This window comes from Ambystoma mexicanum, chromosome 4q (assembly GCF_040938575.1).
Source record: "Ambystoma mexicanum isolate Mex_15411 chromosome 4q, UKY_AmexF1_1, whole genome shotgun sequence".
Taxonomy (NCBI): Eukaryota; Metazoa; Chordata; class Amphibia; order Caudata; family Ambystomatidae; genus Ambystoma; species Ambystoma mexicanum.
The window spans coordinates 330,679,182-330,701,728 of record NC_090928.1 but is presented as its reverse complement, the minus strand read 5'-3'; the positions used below and the strand labels follow the sequence as shown (position 1 = coordinate 330,701,728).

Here is a 22,547-nt window from a genome sequence, read left to right as displayed (position 1 = left end):
CACCTTCTCTGCAACTGTGAAATCCCTCTGTTTGGGTTTTGAGAAAGCTGCCCACCTCTCCCTTTGTCACCACGAGGGCCCACCCATTAGCACAGTGAGTGGGAGCCCACACTTAGTCGCGGTCTTGGTCTATTGTGCTTGCTCTTTAGTGTTGCTGCCAGTGTTTTGAGGCATTTCTGGGCATTTCTGCTCCCATATGGGTCTACACCAAGTTACATAGGCTCATGTGACGGGGTCAGGGCGATGACCGTGTCCAATGGGGAGAGGAGAGATGCCACACAGCCTGGGCAGGAAGCTTACTAAAATAAAAGTCAGAACAAGCACTGCCCCAGACAGGCGGAGTGGAAATGGGGGGTATGGGGCTGCGGGGGGTGTAGTTCCCGGGTATTCATCCCTATGTGCTGGAAACATCAACTTTGATACCACTATTTGTGTCTCAATGCCTCCCCAAACAGCTGCGGCTACCATGCCTTCTTTTCTGTTTCACAACCAGGACTCCCAGAATCCCCTTTGAGGCAGACAGGAAACCCAGGACCGGCGCCAACCAACCGCGAAATCCGAAAGGCAGTCATTCATGCAGACTGTGAACCAGCACCACAACCCAACTGCATCCAGCACTACAGAGAAGCAGCAAACTCACAATGCCAACAGAAAACGAAGTTCCAGCCATGAAGCATGACAGAGAAACACCAGCAACTGTTGTGAAAGCCGTTCTGAAAAGGTGAGGACCTTACAGAGGTTTTTGAGCTTTCCCGGTTGCGTAGCCCACCTCCTGCGGGAAAGGCAGACACAGATTGGTGCAAGAAGTCAGGCGAGGACTGCAGCCAATGGGTAGGTGAGGAAGGCACTAAAGCATTAGCCTCACAGTATAAAAGCAGGCGGCAGCGGAAGAGAACCAAGAGACCAGGCAGAGGAAGGACGGCAGAGTGGAGTATTGAAGAGTTGTTGGCAGAGAGTTGAAAAAGTTGAGGTATTTGAGAGCGGATGGTATCAGTGCTGTGCAGTATATTGTAGTGCAGGAAGCGGGGGGAGTTTAGGAGAGAGAGAGAGACAATACTGTGGGGGATTGCAGTAGAGTAGTGAGGGCAATAGTTAGTGGGAGAGCGAGTGAGTGTTTTAGAGAGAGTGGGACTAGTAGAGAAGGGTGTAGAAGAGGGGAGAAAGAAATAGGGTGTAGTAGAGAAATAGGCTGGGGTGACTATAGTGAGAGTGGGTGTAGTGGAAAGTGGGCAGGGCACCATATCCCTGAGTTTAGTGCCAAGAGTAGCAGTAGCACTAGGTAGAGCATTAGTAGTGAGAGAGTGGTAGCAGAGAGAGTGCAATAGCAGTGAGAGTAGCAGTAGCACTAGGTAGAGCATTAGTAGTGAGAGAGTGGTAGCAGAGAGAGTGCAATAGCAGTAGCACTAGGTAGAGCATTAGTAGTGAGAGAGTGGTAGCAGAGAGAGTGCAATAGCAGTGAGAGTAGCAGTAGCACTAGGTATAGCATTAGTAGTGAGAGAGTGGTAGCAGAGAGAGTGCAATAGCAGTGAGAGTAGCAGTAGCACTAGGTAGAGCATTAGTAGTGAGAGAGTGGTAGCAGAGAGAGTGCAATAGCAGTCAGAGTAGCAGCAGCACTAGGTAGAGCATTAGTAGTGAGAGAGTGGTAGCAGAGAGAGTGCAATAGCAGTGAGAGTAGCAGTAGTGGGTAGAAGGAAAAGTAGTAGTATTGGGAGTGGTAATCATAGCGAGAGGAGTAGTGTGGAGAACAGGGAAAGTAGTAGTAGGGTGAAGAGGAGAGAATAGTGGTAGTGTCTAGGAGAAAGAGTATGTGTGTTGAGAAGGTCGTTTTGGCAGTAGTGGGAGATGTAGTGCTAGTAGAAGAGTGGGAGGAGAAGGAGGAGAGTAAACATCCAATGGCAGAGACAAGAGGAAGAGAGAGAGAAGCATCAGAGACATAGAGAAGGACGTGGGAGGAGAACAAGTGGGTGAGTTGAAAAGAGGTGGAAGTTAGGTGGAAAAGGGAAGTAGCAAGGAGACAGGGGTTTAAAATCAGATGGCACCTATACCCCACCCACTAGAACTAACGATTGCTTGTGTAGGTTTCAACATAAAATCCCTGAGGGGGTTGGATAGCCTGCACTCAGGGAAGCCACCTGTACTTTAGACCAACCTGAGGCAGCAGGAGCTACCGAGGAATAGCACTAACCAGGGGTTACGGATGCCTGGCCTAGCACGGGAAGAGGGAGAGGGACGGCACTAGTGCCAATTCCCCACACCCCTTTTCCAACCGGTGTCTCTCTGTATTTGCCTATTGTAACCATTACTCTAAGAATACCTCCTGGGGTTTGTTAATAAAACCCTTGAAACTTCCTCAAGATTTTGTGGATTATTCAGACCATCTGTTACACTCAACTGTGAGTCCCTTAAAGAGACAGGACTGCATGAGGTGCCATGTGGCCCTGGAGAGGCCCTGGAGATGGTAGCCAGGAGACCTTCTCCACACTTCCGCTGGGTCCAGCATTAGACAGCAGGGGGCAGTATCCAACCCACTTGACTATCCTTCCATCCCCCCATAGGGTCGGAAAGGGTCTTCATTATAACATATATATTTTTTATTTTTATTTGTATAGCGCGCTACAACCCAAGGGTATAGAGGCGCTGAGAAGAATATGTATGCAGGCTTGCTTAAGGGTTACAAGATAGCGGCCCAGTACAATGGATAAATATAGTTACAAAGTTTACACTAGGTTACATGTCAGGTGCAGTAAGCAGTACAGTCTACAAATGATGGCGTAGGGGGAAGTCCAGGGGTGTTGCTAGGTCTGAAAAAGACCCGGGGCTACGCTAATGTTGGAACTGTCGGGACTGGGGGCTAGCTAGCCTTTTGGTTGTAGCTCCTGAGATTCTATCCGGGGCTACAACCAAAATACCAGGGGCTATAGCCCCTTTAGCCCCCCCCTAGCAACGCCTCTGGGGAAGTCAAACAAAAAGCTTAGTCTTCAAGGCTTTACGGAAGGTTGTGTGTGATTCGATCATCCCGAGTTGGGCAGGGAGGGTGTTCCAGTGATTTGCAGCCAAGGTAGGGAAACGGGAGCCACAGGCTCGTACTCTTCGTGTATGCGGAACAATGAGGCGATTTGCGTATGCAGACCTGGAAGGTCTAGAGGGTGTTTTTTGATGATCCTCTGAGCTAAGTAGGTAGGTGCCAGTCCATCGATGCATTTGTGTGCAATGGCCAGTGTTTTGAAAAGGATCCTTTCTTTGACGGGCAGCCAGTGAACCTGCCTTCTAACCCCAGAGATGTGATCCTTACGAGCTGTACCAGTTGCGGCCCTCAAGGCATTATTCTGAGCCACTTGAAGTTTTGACAAGTTCTTTTGGGATGTACCGGTATAGAGTACGTTACAGTAGTCTAGCCTAGATCTGAAAATGGCCCTCGCAATGGTGATGCAGTTGTCTTGTGACAGGAACGGCCTAACTGCGTTGATTAGTTTGGAGTGGTAGGCAGCTGAGGATGCAATGGCATTAACCTGTCTGTCCATGGTCATGCTAGGTTCCAGGTATACACCCAGTGTCTTGATGGCTTGGGACACGGTAATGAGAATGTAATCTATTGTAAATGAGCTGTATTGCGTACCGAGTTTACTGAGTGTGGCTGTGGATCCGATTAGCAGGAGTTCTGTTTTCTCACTATTTAGGCACAGCCAGTTTTCAGCCATCCAGGACTGGATTGTGGAATAGATGAGATTGAGAGTATTCATATCTGTAGGGTAGTCACCAGTCAGTGGGATGAGCACCTGGGTGTCATCAGCATAGTTAGTATATGAGATGCCCATGGCGTCAAGAAGTTGGAACAATGGCCCAGTGAAGAGGTTGTAGAGAGTTGGTGATATGCAGGACCCCTGAGGGACACTGCATTTGATAGGGCTGGGGACAGCACTCGAGGAGTCAGAGAACACCTTTATCACTCTCTCTTTGAGGAAGGACGATATCCATTCGCAGGCTTTCGGGGAGAAGTTGGAAGTGGAGGACAGATGATGACATAGGATCTTGTGATCTGCCAGATCAAATGCCACAGACAGGTCTAGTAGGAGAAGGAGAGCAGGCCTGCTGGCATCTCTTAGGTCATCGATTTGATTTTTGAGATCCAGTAGAGCCGTTTCTGTGCCGTGCCGTGGCCTGAAGCCAAATTGGCAAAGACCTAGGAGTTGATTTTCTTCCAAGAATTTTTGAACTTGCCGGTAGGCTGCTTTATCAAGAATCTTTAGCAGGAAGGGGACTGTAGTGATCGGTCTGTAGTTCCCTGGTACCATTGGGTCAAGGGATGCTTTCTTTAGGAGGGGCGGACCCAGGCTTCCTTCAGGGATGTAGGTACCTGAGCTGAGCAGAAGGATGAGTTAACGAAGGCGGTGATGAAGGGAGCCAGGGCATGGGCGCATTCCTTAATGATGTGTGCTGGGCAGGCATCCCCTTTGCAGTTGGATGGTTTGATGGATTTGATAAGATCTATACCTTCTGCTTCAGTCAAGTCAGAGAAGTCAAAAGTGGGTACCTCCTCAGCTGCGGCGGATGGAGGGGAAGGGGGACGTGTGTCTAAGATGGACAGTAGAGCTTTTTGGTGCACTAGAATTTTAGTGTGCAGCATGTCAATCTTATCTAACATGGCAGTTTGAATAGTGTTGCACCAGGACTCATCCTTGATGATGGTAGATGGAGGGGTGGTAGGAGTCTCAAGTTCCCTGAATATAGCAAAGATCTCTTTGGTCCCAGGATTTGGCATTGTTAATCCTAGTATTGAATGATGCAGCTTTAGTTTGAGTGATGGCTGCTTTGTATTGTCTAGAACAGTTTTTGAAAGCTGTTTTGGTTGTTTCGTTAGGGATTTTTCTCCAGGTTGCAAGCAAGGTCCTTTTAGATGACCGTAATTTCATAAGTTCTTGGGTGAACCAGGCGTTGGAGTGCTTAGTTTTCTCCGCTTTCTTAAGTGTGAGCGGTGCTATGGTGTCTACAGCGCAAGTGATGACTTGATAAAAGGCGTTGGCGAGGAGGCTTGGATCATTAGGGAATGGAGGCTGGAGAGCAGGAGCTAGGAGGTGTGGAAGGAGGTTTTCTCTAGTGAGTTTGCGTGAGCTTCTAGAGAAGGCTGCTGGCAGTGTTATGTTGGGTTTAGTGGGTCCAGTAGTGGTGGCAATGTTGAGTTTGATGCAGAAATGATCAGACCAAGGGATGGGGGAGATCTCAGGGATAAGGATGGGACAGTTATGATGAGCTACCCAGTCAAGCGTGCAACCTTTTGTGTGAGTAGGCTCGGTAATGGTTTGGATGAACCCTAAAGTGGTCAGAGCTTTTTGTAGAGTAGATGCTTGAGCATCGTTACTATCATTCAGGCCAAGATTAAGGTCGTCTAGTAGCACTATCTTAGATGTGTTTTTGATGTTGTTGGACAATGCATGTATGAGAGCCTCTTGGAACTCAGAAGAGGGGCCAGGAGGGTGGTACACTAGATGGAAGGCTATGGTGGAGGTGGGCGAGGTCTGGAGTTTAATTAGGAGACATTCAGCGTTGGGTCCTAAGTCACTTTGAATTCTTATAATGTTAAGAGTGTCTCTGGCAATAATGGCAACACCTCCTCCTCTTTGGCCGACCCTATCCTGTCTAAAGATGGTGTAGCTGTTGGGGATGGCCTGGGAGAGGGTGGGGCCGGATGATTCCTGAAGCCAGGTTTCACAGATAAAGAGGAGATCTAGGTGGTCACTAGTGATCAGGTCGTGTACATCAAGAGTGTGGGCAGGGATCGACCTGGCGTTCACCAGGGCACACTTCAGGGCAGGTGTGTTGCTGCTGATCAAAGCTGGTGGGTTGGCGAGCTTAGTGGCAGCAGATTCATTCGGTGTCGTCACAGGGGCAGTGGTCACAAAGGCATGGCAATCAGCAGTGGCACTAGAGTCAGTGCTAGCATTATTAATAGCAATCATGCGGGCAGTTGTCACAAAGGCATGGCAATCAGCAGTGGCACTAGAGTCAGTGCTAGCATTATTAATAGCAATCATGGGGACAGTGGTCACAAAGGCATGGCAATCAGCAGTGGCACTAGAGTCAGTGCTAGCATTATTAATAGCAATCATGGGGGCAGTGGTCACAAAGGCATGGCAATCAGCAGTGGCACTAGAGTCAGTGCTAGCATTATTAATAGCAATCATGGGGGCAGTGGTCACAAAGGCATGGCAATCAGCAGTGGCACTAGAGTCAGTGCTAGCATTATTAATAGCAATCATGGGGGCAGTGGTCACAAAGGCATGGCAATCAGCAGTGGCACTAGAGTCAGTGCTAGCATTATTAATAGCAATCATGGGGACAGTGGTCACAAAGGCATGGCAATCAGCAGTGGCACTAGAGTCAGTGCTAGCATTATTAATAGCAATCATGGGGACAGTGGTCACAAAGGCATGGCAATCAGCAGTGGCACTAGAGTCAGTGCTAGCATTATTAATAGCAATCATGGGGGCAGTGGTCACAAAGGCATGGCAATCAGCAGTGGCACTAGAGTCAGTGCTAGCATTATTAATAGCAATCATGGGGGCAGTGAGCAATCATGGGGGCAGTGGTCACAAAGGCATGGCAATCAGCAGTGGCACTAGAGTCAGTGCTAGCATTATTAATAGCAATCATGAGGACAGTGGTCACAAAGGCATGGCAATCAGCAGTGGCACTAGAGTCAGTGCTAGCATTATTAATAGCAATCATGAGGGCAGTGGTCACAAAGGCATGGCAATCAGCAGTGGCACTAGAGTCAGTGCTAGCATTATTAATAGAAATCATGGGGGCAGTGGTCACAAAGGCATGGCAATCAGCAGTGGCATTAGAGTCAGTGCTAGCATTATTAATAGCAATCATGGGGGCAGTGGTCACAAAGGCATGGCAATCAGCAGTGGCATTAGAGTCAGTGCTAGCATTATTAATAGCAATCATGAGGACAGTGGTCACAAAGGCATGGCAATCAGCAGTGGCATTAGAGTCAGTGCTAGCATTATTAATAGCAATCATGAGGACAGTGGTCACAAAGGCATGGCAATCAGCAGTGGCATTAGAGTCAGTGCTAGCATTATTAATAGCAATCATGGGGGCAGTGGTCACAAAGGCAAGGCAATCAGCAATTGCATTGGAGTCACGAGGGAGGGAGAGTGATTTGGCTGGCAGCCGTTCCGCTATGTCTCTGGTTATAGCAAGGTGCTTGTGGAATCTTGGGGGGCCGTCCCTGACGTGGAGATTATGTGGAGCAGCCGCTTTGGGGATCGAGGCTCCGTTATGGACTGGCGCCCTCATTAGAGAGCGGAGGCTAGGTAAGGTGACCGCAGGGTTGGGGATGGTATTGCATTCCCTCGACCTCACCCTCAAGCGGGCGTTGCGGATGGTGATAGAGGGAGGGGTTTTCAGAGTGCCCTCGGACGTGAAGCGCAATCGCAGCCGCTCGTTTCCGAGAGCCAGTGCCCCGCATGAGAGGGCGTATGGCACATAAGGGGGTGAACCTCATCCACATCCAATTCACGCTACACATTCCTGCATCCATTCATGCTACATCATTTTCAACAGTACTCTACAGTACCCCCTGCCACTGACACTGCAAACCTCACGACACACAACCTCAATGCACTCTTCATCACAGAGACTTGGCTCACCCCATCACTGACGCGCATCCTGAAATCTGCTGAGATGTTGTCCTAGGGTTACCCTCACCAACACATCAGCACAAACACATCAGATGAATGCTCTAAGTTGCCACCAGCCATCCACTAACCTCTCTGCACTAACATTCACAACTTCTATGATCAAAACACTATGGGCCTCATTGCGCTTTGGCAAAAAATGGTGGTAATGCAGTGGTAAGTGTGTTACCACTGCATTACTGCTGCATTAGCGCTCCACAAACTATGGGTTTGGCGATAAGGTGGAGGAAAATCATAAAGCAAAATGATGGAGATAATTCCATCACCCTACCACCAAAAAACAGCAATTTCAGTGGAATTACTGCCAGCTGTAATTTCACTGAAATCCCTGTGGAGTCCTACGGACTCCATAAATGGAGACTAACACCACCATACCGCCACTTGCAATCTGGCGGTAATTCCGCTAGACCAAGTGGCGGCAACAGTAAATCTGTTTGGTGGTATCTCTGTGGAATTACAGCTGAGATGTCACCAAACATGTAATTGGGCGCTATATGCAGACCAACAAAGCCACTCATACATGGCATTTAATATCCCTCCCGATAGACCTAAAACAGAAATATGTCTCTCTAGAAATGAATGCCTCTATGCACTCAACAAAGATCACCTAAAACAGACCGACAGGCAGAGCTCAGGGTACTTCCAGTCTGCACTCATCAATGCAACAGCAAAGTAATACAGCTTTTTACCCCTCTCCTCACTAACCTAACCTAAGCCTCTCTCTTTCAGATCCACCAGAGCAACTGAAGACCTGCAAATGGTAGCAGGGAGAAGTATAATTCCCACTAATTAAGCAATATGCCCCGAGTGGCGGGGCATATAGCTATTAGTACCGATAGCCCGCAAGATCTGTGTGACCGGGGCACTAAAAGCATTTTCGGGACAGAAAAAAAAGAAAAAAACGACCACAAAAATTGCCGCCGGGAAAGGGAAAACAGAGTCCGGTTTCCCTTTCCATTGCGGCCATCGGGAGCCGACACGCTGGGAACAGAAGCGTTCCGAGCGTGTCAGCTCCCAAAAAAAAGAATAAGGTAAGTGGGGTTGGGAGGGCAGAAGGGAGGGAGGGGGAAAAAAACATACTGAGTCCCCGGCGGGGGACGATGAAGCCTGCAGCCATGTGGAGACTCGGAGCGGGGATGCAAATTATCAGTGTTATGTTGCCATCTCCTGTACAACTGGCAAAATTCACCCACTTCAATAACAGCTATCATTTCAATGTATGGATGCAAATTATCAGTGTTATGTTGCCATCTGCTGTCCAAATGGCAAAATGCACCCACTTCATAAACAGCTAACATTTCAACAAACTAAATGAGCACGGTTCTAAGTGGTCACCTTCACCTTCCACTATCGCAAAGATTCGGAAGTTACTTCTTTCTACCCCCACTTATCTTCACACAGGGCACAGCGGTTCCCATGTCAATTAACACTTAATTACCGGCTCAAAGTGTCAGTCTCTAAAGAGCAAAACGCTGTAGGACGAATGTTATGTTATGTTACTTTGCATTTATATAGCGCCTTATGTACCATTGGTATGGTCTCAAGGCGCTGGTAGGTAGAACGCCCTCGGGAAATGAAGTTCAAGTCAGTAGAGAGAATAGAGAGAGTCAAAGGTGCGTGTGACCACCGGATATGTGTGCAGCTGGTGTGGCATTCGTGTGATAGCTGCTTCTTAGCGGTAGGTGTGGTGGTTGAGAGATCAAGAGTATGTGTTCGTTCTGGCAGGTTTTATCCAGACCGATTCTGGCTGCGTTAGGCCTGAGGAGAACGCCTGGAGGGTGTGTAACCAGCAGTGTTTAGTTAGAGTGATGGGGAGTATGAGGCAGATGATGGTATGAGAACAGCTATACCGAATGGTGTCATAGTATCACTGTGTTCTAGTTGAGTGGTGGTGTAAAGAAGAGAGTAAGCATGGAGATGTGATATGATGGTTTACATGCTCTTTCAAACGTTCCATGCACTCCAAACCATTCCATGCAAGTCGCGCAATTCTATGCACTCCAATCCGTTCCATGCACTCCAATCCATTCCATGCACGCCAATCCGTTCCATGCACTCCAACCCGTTCCATGCACTCCAATCCGTTCCGTGTATTCTAAGCTATTTTATGACCATTTTATGCAATGCTTCTTTCATTCATTCTACCCAGGTTATCATTTCTCCATGCATCATCCATCCACATACGTCATCTTCACACGTTCCATCCACTTCACTGGTTCCACCCATTTCACATGTTCCACCAAATTCACACATTCCATCCACTTCACCGGTTCCAAACTCATCACCCGTTCATCTACCTACTTCATCCGTTCTACCATTTCACCCATTCCATTCACTTCACCTATTCTACACCCGTTTATCTGTTCCATCGACATACTTCACCCGTACCTTCCACATATTTCACCTGTACCTTCCACATATTTCACCCGTACCTTTCACATATTACACCAGTACCTTCTATATGTTTCACCCGTACCTTCCAAATATTTCACCAGTACCATCCACATATTTCACCCGTTCCATCCACATAATTCACCTTTCCATTCTACATACTTCATCCTTTCCGTCCACATATTTCACCCGGTCCATCCTTTTCACCTATCCCACCCTGTTCATCATTTCTGTCTAGTTCATCCATTCCACCGAGTTCATCCGCACCACCCGGTTCGTCCGCTCCACCCGGTTCGTCCATTCCACTCACCTAGTACACTTGTTCCAACCCCATATTTCCATACTTCCTCCATTCCAACTATATTTTTCATATGATCGATCCACTTCACCCGTTCCATCCACATACTTCTATCATTCTATTCAATATATTTGACCCATTTTGTCCACACACTTCACCCGTTCCTTCCTCATACTTTACCCGTCTCATCTATATACATCACCCGTTCTTCCAGATCCATCCTCCGTTCCTGCCACCCACTACACCCGTCTCATCTATATACATCACCCATTCTTCCAGATCCATCATCCGTTCCTGCCACCCACTACACCCGTTTCTTCCTTTTACTACATCCGTTCCTTCCAACCACTTCACCTGTTCATTCGCATAATCACCCGTTCGCTCCGCTCAACACCCTACGTCTGTTCAAGACCATCACGCCCTACATCCTCTCAACACCCTAAATCTGTTTGACACTCTACATCCGCTCCACTCTATTAACCACTCATACAACCTACATTCGCAATACAACCTACATCTGCACCACGCTCCTATCTGTTCCACGCTCTCATCCGCTCCATGCCCTCATTCATTTTGCACTTGTCCGCTCCACGCACTCGCCCGCTCTACACCTTTGCCTGCTCTACGCACCCATCCGCTCTACGCACCCATCCGCTCCACGCGCTTCATCCACTCTACCGCCTTCATCCGCTCCACTCACTTCGATGAATGCCTACTCACAAGCTAAAACTGAAAGTAGGTGCTGTAATTATGCTACCACGCAATCTTATGTCATCACAGGGACTCTACAATAGAACAAGGTTGACAATTACGCATCGCCTAAAGACACATCATAGAGACCTGTGTGATCGATGGAACTTAGATACTGTTCTTATATCAAGCATACATCTCATTCATCTGATACGTTTAGCCTTTTCAATGACCATTAATAAGTCACAGGGACCTACATCCCCCTTCCTGGAAGCGATCAGCGATAATTCTGATATTTAAGAAGGGGGACAGGAGTGACCCTATGAATTACCGATCGATCTTGACCTTTAAGATATGCTAGAACGGTGTATGTTACAGCGGGAACAGCTAATTTTTCTATACAATTGAATCCTGATGAAGGCTACAGAAGTATTGGCAGTTACGAATGATTGTAAGGAGGCAAAAACACTGTGTCAATGATTGATGTGTTTATGTTTCAAAATTAGGCTGGCAAGAATCTCTACACAGAGATAGAACAGTAGGATAACTATCCCTAGTGCTACAAGAAGAGTGTTGACATTAGAGAACAAGCCCTGAAACAATGTCTAACATCTCTGGTTTAAAAATGAGTTCAATCAAAATGGCTGAAGAAATTGCTTGGTTCAAATGACTCCAAACCTTGGCTACTAACTGCACACCTTGTTACTCATAATTCTTCTGCCACAATGTTGTAAAAACCAAAACTAAAAAAGATTTAAAAGAATATTGGGAATGATATCAAACCTTATTAAAGACTTGGAATTGACATGTAGTGTGTGGAGCTATACATCTGTGAATTGTGTTGGTCTGAGGTAAAATCAGATGCTATTCAGTTTTAGTAGATGTGATAATAGGCTAATTCTGAATATGCCCAGGAGAGAGTGATGTCCCCTGATAGCAAATTAAATCAAGCCAGAAAATATTAATTCAGGAATAATTCCCACTGAACGTATGGTTCTATTTGTTTTCTTTACCCCATTCTTTAAAGATAGCAGAATTTTCATCTGCAAAATATTATGGAACTAGTGTACGGGTCAGTGTACACGGGCCAAAGTGCAGGTTTTCATTGACACAGTAGGACCACTATATATCCGAAGCCAACAGCTCCCTCTAGCGGTGACAACAGGCGAAGCTATGCAAATTGGCATTGTCTCTATATATATTAAGGCATCAGCTCCCTCTAGGGGTGACAGCAGGTGAAGCTATGCAAATTGGCATTGTCGCTATATATCCTAAGCCAACAGCTCCCTCTAGCAGTGACAACAGGTAAAGCTATACAAGTTGACATTGTCTCTCTATAGCCTTAGGCATCAGCAACACCACGCCAACAGCTCCCTCTAGTGGCAACAACAGACGAAGCTACTGCATTAGACAAACATACAGGGAATAACATGCATCTGGCCTTTTACTATATTGTTAGATTAGATGTTTGATTTTGGCTATATATTTTCTTGTAATATGCTATTTGGTTGTCCCCCATACAACCATGTCCACAGTTTTTGCTGGGTACCGCTGCAAATCCTGCGCTTTACCCCGCATCCTCTGATACGCACAATGTGCCCATCAGCCGCACCAACCTCAAGTACATTCTTCCATCGCTTCCCCTTTGCTCTGTGCGTCTGGCTACCAAACCCCCTATAACGCTGCTCCTAACCCCACTCGCTTTCTCTACTGCCCTCCTTTTCTGCTGCATGTGGGGACATCCATGCAACCCTCATCCCTGACCCCATCCTGCAAAACCCTCATTCCCCTTTGATTTTTCTTTTTTGTGCCGGAGGGAGACCCCCCACAAACACCTTTTACTGCCAACCCCCCGCATCCACACATATATTTCTCTGCGTTGCACCATCTACTTGCTCCCTCGCTGCCTCTCCCTTCCTTGCTCTTGGCCCACCCGTACTTCCTTTTCAGACTCCACCCTCCCTCTCCCCTGCACCTACGGTACATAGGATTAAGGTAAGTGCACTCCAGTAACTTATTTCCAGTGGCATTAAGGATGACTTGTAAACAATGCAGTGTGATGTCATTACAATGCAACTTCGATGTATTTGTCCCAATCTAACGCCTGATTTGAAATGTGTTGTCGATGAAGCAACTGATAACAGATCTTCCTCTGCTGCGTTTACGTCCCTGATACCCAACAGACCAGGATATGCATTGGGTAGTCCTTTACCTTCTGCGTGGCTTGCTGTAGTGCCTGAAGGGCAAAGGGAACGTTCTCCTGTCCTGTGCCCTTCCATCTTTGGTAACTAGGAATTGGCGAGTGTGAAGTTGGCCTGAATGTGGGCCCAGTGACTGAACAATCATTTGAGAATTGGCATGCGCTGCGTCTGGAAAATGCATTCCCACAAACCCTACTTTCGAGCTCCTGAACAAAATGTGAAGTTGGGCATGTGTTTAAGTATTTATTTATTTATTCATTGACAAAGCACACTAAGCCCAAGGGCATCAACATGCTGTTACATAGCAAGTTTCAGGCATGGCTTAACAAATTAGTTAGGTAGTATGGGGTCCAGGTTACACGAAGAGCCAGGTCTTTAAGCGTAGTGGTATTGTTCAGCTTGTAGGGCAGGTGGTAACGTGTTCCAGTGTTTGGCTGCCATAGTTGGGAAGCTTGAGCCGAGTATGGAATGCGCTTGCACAAAAGCAGCTTCTAATGAGCCGCAGCTGGAGCTTTGGTACAAATCCTGCAAGCAATGACTATGATTGAGCTTTTGTAAGTCAACCCCAGTGGATTCAGAAATGTGTTGGACTTTTTTGAGCATATGCTGGGATCTTGACATTGGTGTTCATACTCCAGTATTGACGTCATTTTGTCTTTGTTCTTTAACAACCGCATTAGCAATGACTTCTGTTTTTTTGCATCCCTAGTAATCGAATGGCCACTTAGGCGATATGCACATCAGTGGCGGGCCGACCCTGTAGGTAATGGCCCGCCGCGGGGGTAAGGTGGCAGGGGGGTGGTGGGGCGCGGTCATCAGGCGGCTTGGAACGCTGGCTAACACTAGGAGTGTTAGCCCGCATTCTGAACCTCCTGACTGGCTGGCTCCCCCGCCGAGGGTTCTAATGGTCAATAATGACTTTGAGACATCTCTTTGGGTTTCCATTTGTTACTTTGAAATGTTGCTGCCACCGGTTTCTGTTGTATTGCATTGCATCACTGATTGTTTATTTATTTATTCTTGACATTTATATAGCGCACATAATCCAGAGGCATCTGGGTGCTTTTTGCTTAAGAGTTCGGTTACATTAGGTACTTACCGCAACAGGTTACAGTCATAGAACGGTCACAATGGTAGCAGATTACAAATTACAGCATTATTTTACATTAGTTGCAGGTCCTCTGAGACAGTGGCCCTCATTACGAGTTTGGCGGAGCTATTAGCTCCATGGCTGCCACCAAACCGGGCTCGTTTACAGGATTCCTGCAATGAGGAGTAACCGGGTCATTCCAACATTGGAGGTCCCGGTAATTCCCCCTTGCAGGAACCATTCCCCATTCCCATTTCAGCCCCCATAGGGCGCCATGGGAATGGGGAGGGAGGTAACAACAGGCACATTATAAGTGTCCTGTTGTTACCTCCTTGTTCCCCTCGCGGGACCCGGAAAGCACGCCTGGTTTTACCAGGCGTGCAATCCGGATCCCGCGATGGGAAGCTTGTAATTGGCCCTGACGGAATGAAGGGGGCCAGTCCCGTACCGGCCCCCTAAATTCCGTCAGCGCCAGCCTCGTAATGAGGCCTAGTAATTTGTTAGATATGTTACGTAAGTTACAGGCAGCATTAGTAAATAAGTTGTGAGATACAGAGTATACAGACAGGAATGCATAGGTACCCACTATTAGCTGTCTGTGACATCACCAGCCTTAAGTTAGATGCGATCTTGGGTGACGAGCCATTTTAAGGCCTTTGCGGAAGAACCATAGTGATGGTTAATCTTTTTTCATTCTGAATTGTGACATAATAACCTAGGTAATCTTTACTTCTCTTTAGTGGTATATGTTAGGCCAATGTTTGTGCGGCTTTACTCTGACTTGTAAGCCCTATTACTCCACAACGGCTTTAAAAATGAGGAAACTAGCAAACCAAACAGCACAGTTCTAGGTTCATCAAAGTGTGCTGGCACCTGGAATAGGGTCTTTCATTTGTCACATCGCAGATGTTACACCACAAAACAAACAGTAACACAAGGAAATAACAGATACACGTTTTGCACAATTCTGACTAGGATCTTTTTATGTGTCGCTTTTTCTCCAGTGCTAATAACAAAAGAAACCTTAGTAAAAATGATACACCCGTTATGCACAGAAAAGGAGGTGATGGCTGGGAAGTTTAGAATTCATCTTAACCTCACGCTTTGCTCTTGGCAAACCTCCAGACCATGGTTCTTTGCCTGCCAAGTCATCACAGAAAGGGGAAAGACCATAAGGAAATCAGGCTTGGTCCCACCCCAAAAGGGGCAGTCCAGCCCGAACTGCTTTGTCACATCCCTTCTGCACGAGACCACAAGCATCCCAGACATGTTTCAGCATCGTTGGGCCTCATCACTGAGGAGTAGCTTGGGTCTCTAGGCCCAGCAGGCTCAGGACCCATGTCTGGGCATATCCTTCCCACTTAGGGTGACTAAGAAAAACAAAAGAGGTGATGGCTGGGAAGTTTAGAATTAATCCTAACCTCTGGAATTCACAGTTTGGCACACCATCATTTAATTAGTCTCAGTATTGCATGTATTTAGCCAGAACAAAGTTGATGAACAGTTTTAATAGGAGTACATAGTTTGGAGATACAGGTAATTTGTTAGCATAGCATGTATTTGGGTGTGTTACCAACAGTGTCTCTCTTACCTGTTCCAGGAAGGGGGCATTTCTCGCAATATGGACCCCACGCCTTGCCGACACTGCAGCAGCAGAGCTGCCTGCTGAGCTGCACCGACAGGGGGTGCATACACTGCTTCGCGGCGCTGACAAACCGAAAACAGGCTGCTTTTTCTTCAGAGACCATATGATTATCAGCTGCAACAAAAGAGAGAGGGAAGGCGGGAGAAATACGTTACATACAAAACAGATGAGAAACAGAGGGGAAGGTCGTTCACCCTAAATGTTAATGTAATAATAATTGTTCTTTCATAGTGCACTTAATAGCAACGAGTGGTTTCTAAGCACAGGATCGGGATTCAAACCTGTTTTACGCTGTGTTGTCTTGCTTCCAAGACAAACGCGTTGCCCCTGGGCCATCCTTCCTCCTTGAAAATATGTATTTTTTAAACATTGAAGCTAAAGGGTATTCCTTCAATGAGCCAGCAATGGGCTCTCATTAACATGTGAATTTCAATAGGAAAGGAGCAATATTCTTTTTGTCCAATGACCAATCACTGTTCCTCCAAACTCCATGTGAAAAACAGCACTGGACCTCATGCAGGAGCGAAACAGAAACAGCCCATTGTGAGTCCTTATATGTCATGTTTTCCCGCAATGTGTCTCTAACATGGCAACAGGATCATCGGAACCACCTGACTCCACTACACAACAATGTACTACCTACACAGTGAGAGCACAACCTATCAAGTAACCAGAGAAGTTCAAATGAAAAATGATAGGATGCTCCGGTGGAACTCTCAGTTCGATCCCAGTTAGGTCTTAAAACTCGTTTCAATGTCCTTAATTGTAATTTGTTTGCGTTGGAAGGTATCTATTGGTATTTATACAGCCACATATTTATTGGTGGTGGACTCCAAAGCCACTAATGAAGTAATGAATTGGGGTTCATGGCAGGTTATGTTCCCTGAAAAACATTGCCTTGACATATACTCCATTCTGTGTCTGCATTAGATTCATCAGCACCTGCTGTTGGGCAGTTTGAGAAACTGCTGTTGGGCACTGCAATCATTCTAGTGGTTTGCATCAAGTCATAAAAACATGCAATTTTGTGCTCCCTCAATGCTCCTTCTGTTGCCCTGCTTCTGTTCTGCGTGCACAGGGGCTGGTAGTTCATCCAGGCGGCACAGCACTCATCTACTCTCCAAAGGTAATATTGCGCATCAGGTGCCTATTGGTGCATCAGCCCTGTCCATCCGCGGCGTGGATAATGCCACCCTGTCTTACTACTCAACTTCTCGCTACCTTCGTACCCACCGAGCAGAAAGGAAAAGATGTAGGACTCACAGTGATCATTTGTCGGTAGAACGAAGATACCAAGGAGTTCTTGCTCTTGTTCGAGGCGCTGCCGTGGGCTCTTTATCCCAAGTCTGGATTAGGCAGCCGGTTGCTCTCCAGGTGTATTGTCCATCAACCCTTGTCAGCCATAGCTACTATAGTCAGGGTGAGGAATCACGGACGTTGTAAGCCAAAACATCTGCAGAGCAGCAGGTTGCATACCCCTGCCCCAACCCATGCACGGTCTCGCCTTTGTTTCATGAAGCTTGTAGATGCACCCAAACACTTTGGAAGTTTTGTTCATTGCTTGAACAACTCATGACCTTGTTCTACCCTTGGTGCTTACAACAAACAACTTGAAATCTTTTTGGGAACTGTCTAAGATGACTATATTCATGGCAAGGCAAAAGCCCAAGTCTTTGGCATGCTGAGATTGCAACAACTCAATACAATAAGCCATCAGGGCCTTCATGACTTCCAGGACTTGCTGATAGTCCACCTGGCGCAATAGAATAAATAAATGAAGGAAACATCTGTGGATGGGAACATGCCAAGGCGTCCCAGGTTAAAGAAGTACATCAGTTAAGAAAGCTGGACTCCTACCTCCTTGCCCAAAAGACCACTGATATAAAGACAATTGGCAGAATCGTATCCCCCCACTGGGCGAAAGACTGGGAAGAGTGACTATTTCCATCAAGGATGTCTACATTTAATAGTCGTCAAGCCAATTTGGCCATTTCCACCTTCTAGGCAGAAAAGGGCCTGGCGAGGGCACCGGCTTGAGGATGGCATTGTTTTGATGGAGGTCAAAGCATCCATAAGTTTGTAAAATTGATAGTGACCATTGCACACTGGGTCAGGACCACATTGGTTTTGGGTGGGGGAAGGGTAATGCTGCCAATGACGAAAGGAGGCACCTGCTCCTGGGAATCCTAATTTAAGGACAAGGATAGCAACACAGTCTGCTCCCACGTGAATTGACTAAGGACATACATCTGGGTGTTATATCAGCTGCAGCAAACAACAGATGTTGCTTTTGCATGGTTGCCTGGATACTTATGATAAACATCCATCAGTATTTCTACTGGGGATTTTGGGAGCGGAACTATCCTTATGTTGTCTTCCACAGCTACACACCATACGTTTATAAGACATTTTCTTGATGGAGCATGAGGCCGAGCGGTCAATTTAAACAGCTGAACCCAGTTGAATGGTACTATTCTTCTTATCAGACCAATTGATATCAAGCATTCATCAAGTGACTCAAGAAGTGCACCCCTTCACATCTGCATCATGTATTGGCTGCCTGTGTGATTGAGGGGCACACCAACATCTGTGTCATTAAGTGCCCAGGAGGACCTCCATTATTCATGGACTACTGGGGGCATCTCTTGACACTGAGTGCCATCTGTAGACATCTCTGTGACTGATGGCCTGCTGGACCTCTTCACCATCGAGGGCCAATGATATTATTACACATGGACAGCAACAATCTTTTGATATCTTACTAGTGAGGTTTTTGAGTGCAGCACAGTACAGAGACAGCTTGTATTAATTACATTGTGCCGTATGTCGCACTCCTCCAGCTTCTAAACACACTACTGGGTATCGAGCCGATGTTGTACTGCAATGCCTTGTTCTCAAGACAAGCGTGTTGCTCCTGAGATAAACTCCTGACTCTGCGGTTGTTCGAGGACATCCTCCGATTGCTGATGGTGGGAGCGACTGCATGCTGATATTCCTGGATCTCTCGCGGCTTTTGATACGATGGACCATGGTGCTTTGTTGTCCATCTTATCTGCCGGCATGGGCATTGGCTGGTTGTCCTTGGCTGATGAAGTGTTTCCTCTTGGAGAGATCCCAGTTTGTCTGGGTGGGTACAACCTGGTCACCCATCTGACCATGTAGGGTAGAGCACCCTGAAGTCCTTCGCACCTCCTGTACTTTTGAATCTGTACATGAAGCCACAGGGAGACAGGATTTGGCATCTCTGCTAAACCGTAGGCCTATGACATCCAGCTCTATTGACAAGTCTCGTCGGCTGAGGACGTCTATTGTCAGGGAATATGTCTTTCTGGGATAATGGTTTGGATGGTTCAGACCAGTATAAAATGTAACACTTCTGCTTTGCCAGGAAACATCTGCACATCTGATAAATTCCCGGCTGCCTATTTAAGCCCATCAATGCATCACTCTCACTGGAATTATTTGATCACTTGGTTTTTTAGAGACAAAACTCTTTTCTTTCCCATGCTTCTAAAAAAAGCTCAATCGCACATTTCTTGTAACTTTTGTTCTAGAAAATTGACCATTTTCTAATTAAAGTATCTTTTTTCGATCAGCCGCACAAATGCTTGTACTTTCCATATTAATTGTGAATGCTCTGCTGATTGGGTTTTCCATAGACAACGTACAATCGCTTCAATTGGCATTACATTCAGCTGCCCATCTGGAAACTGGAGCTCAGACTTTTTATCATCTATCTCCTTTGAGGGCATCTTTGCACTGGCTGCACTTTAGTTGCAACTCCTGATCAACCTGGCTTGTCTAATTTATCAGCCTCTGATTCCACTTCAGGCGAGCTATTTAGCGTATCCATTTCACCTTTTGGGAAGAACATCTTCCTCGTGGAGGAAGGATCAGGTACTGCCTAAGATCCTCATAAGGAAGCAAAAAAGCCAAACACATGTCTTTTCTGAGGCTACCACTAAGTTCTGGAACACCCTCCCCCGCTCTTCAATACATACGTCTTCTTTTGTAACTTTTCATTGAGATATTAAGACTTATTTATTCCCAAAATAATTTGAACCCTTTAGTTGGTTTATTGGTTTCATTGTGATTCTTATGGAAACTTTTAGGAATTGTTACTCTTTTTTTGTATTTCTTGTCTTTTGCATTTAACTCTTGTATATTTTTGATCTGCTGTATTGTGCCCTTTGAACCCTTTTGGGGAAAGATTTGTGCTTACATTATTTTAACTCTTAAAATAGAATGCTGGGTCTGGTAGGCATCTGTGTCATTGAGAGTCCATTGGACCTCTTCTTCATTGAGGGCCCAGTGGACATCAGAGTCACTGAGGGACTACAGGACCTCTTCTTCATGAAAAGTCTACTCGGCATCTGTGTTATTGAGAGTCAACAGGGCGACTTCTTCATTGAGGATATAAGGGACATCACTCTCACTATTAGCCGACTGGACCTCTTCATTGAGGGTCTAATAGGCATCTTTCTCATTAAGAGTTCACTAGACCACTACTTTATTGAGAGTCTAGTGCACATCAGTGTCAATGAGAGCCTATTGGACTTTGTCATCACTAAGGCCCACAGTCGACATCTGTCATTTAATGTCTAGTGAGCAGCTGTGTCATTGAGAGCCTAAAAGGCATCAGTATTATTGAGGGTCCACTGGGCTTTGAAGAGGGAAATACAAGTGTGGCCCTCGTGACCCCCACCCAACTCGCAGCCAGAAGGCAGAGAAATGAGAGATGTACTTCACTCCTGGACCCTTCCTAACCACCAATGATGTATCGCAGATGTGAGAAACGCTATTCGCTCAGACAGCCATTCAAACCGTACCTGACTGACAATATGGAGGAGCTATAATTGTCATTGATTGAACAAGTTGACTGACTATAACCCCGAAAAGCTCATGACATCACTACTGATATCATGACATAGATGCGTTAGACATGAAGTGTATAGGTATCCATGCATAAAGCTACACGAACACGATAAAATATTGCAGATAGACACGAAACAAATGCTTATGACTCATGCAGAATAGAGGACTGACACACACACACACATATATCCTTTGCTAAGTGGAAACAGATGCCAAGAATAGGTACAACTAGCGTGCACATGGTTAAATTGTGACTAACATGGACGGCCATGAGAACCAAGATGGAAGCAATAGGTGCATTGAAGTGAATGGGGAAAGGCTGACTGACTGATCCAGTTAAAGCAGACAGACAGGGCTTCCAGCGCAGACACGGTGCACATCCTCGGCAAGGACGAGAAGAGACAGAACGTTTCTATTTAGCCAAGGCAATAAAGCACCTGAGAGGGATACAGCATAGAATCCTCATAATTACAAGCAGAAGAGCTCGATTTTGTGGTCCCTACACACGTGACCTGAAAGCACAGGACAGAGTCTATTAATTCGAGGTGGATGGAGAAAGCTGTTCCCATCGAACCAGAGGTGGAAAAGATACAACCGTTAAACAGCTTCAAAGCTGGATGTTCTGTCTCAGGGCTTAGGCGATCAAAGATGGCAACCTGCTTGGAATACGCAGCACCTTTGTGATCTTTCCTCACCTTGTAGAGTTTCTCTTGGCCTGGTAGCTGTCCAAGGTCCCAAGGCTGAGAAGACCTGCTCTGCCCAATTCCTGACTGACTCTCACATTAAACACACTATGTTGCGTGAGCCAATTACCTTTAGGGTAACCTGCAACTTTGTATTCCTGACACTTAGAGGCGGCCCTAGGAGGAGCCATCAGATATGGCAATCCAATAACCAGACTAATCCCTAAGGATTACATATATAGTTTTCTTCTGTCTAACCAATTCCCTTCCCTGATAGGTTTTGTGGGACGTGACTTGTTTTGTGACGTCACTAGCAGTTAAAATGGCGTGGCACACGTTTGGAGGATGAGAACTGGTGGAGCAGAATGCTGTTATAGTGTGATCTCTGTAATTTAAATGATAATAAAGACAGTAAAGTTTGCCCTATGAGCGATACACCCATTCAACATTTATGAAAGTCCCTCTTGCAATATCAAGGCAAAATATGCAAGTATAGCTCGGAATGGACTCGCAATACAGAATGCAAAATGGCAAAGCCATGTCCCAGGGATGGTAGCTTTTCCAAATGTGTGCAGCAACATATGACCACGTATTTACATGCTGCCTATAAGCGGAAAAAATTAAGTAATTGATTGGGTATATTTGAGCTATGGAAATGTTTCAGGGCGAGGAGGCGAATCACCCCTTAAGGAAATTGAAAGCAGCGGTAGGATACATCAACCCCATTTTTGCACCCCCACCCCGCGTCTAGCAGCGAAGACACACTTAGTGGCGCAAAGCAGGCGTATAAAAAAGCACAAGTTATCAGTGGCGTGCATAAGGAGCACAGCGAATTGCAAGCGAAACTGAGAGAAGGCAATGCGGGAAAACAGGACATAGCAGAGATCATGAAGTGATTGTCCCGACAAACGAATGGGTAGGCAGAGAGCTATTACTTAAATTGGATGGAAGGACTACAAGCGAGCTAGGAC

General features: G+C 46.4%; 1 protein-coding gene across 4 annotated transcripts in view; it reads right to left on the bottom strand.

Moving 5' to 3' along the window:
* The window catches only part of LTBP1 (latent transforming growth factor beta binding protein 1), a 1,019,134-nt gene that overhangs the window by 293,754 nt on the left and 702,833 nt on the right, over positions 1 to 22,547 (bottom strand). For all 4 annotated transcript variants that reach the window (XM_069607908.1, XM_069607910.1, XM_069607907.1 and 1 more), the window contains one exon: positions 15,965 to 16,132. In XM_069607908.1, the coding sequence (XP_069464009.1) occupies positions 15,965 to 16,132 (168 nt within the window). The remainder of the gene's footprint in view (positions 1 to 15,964; positions 16,133 to 22,547) is intronic.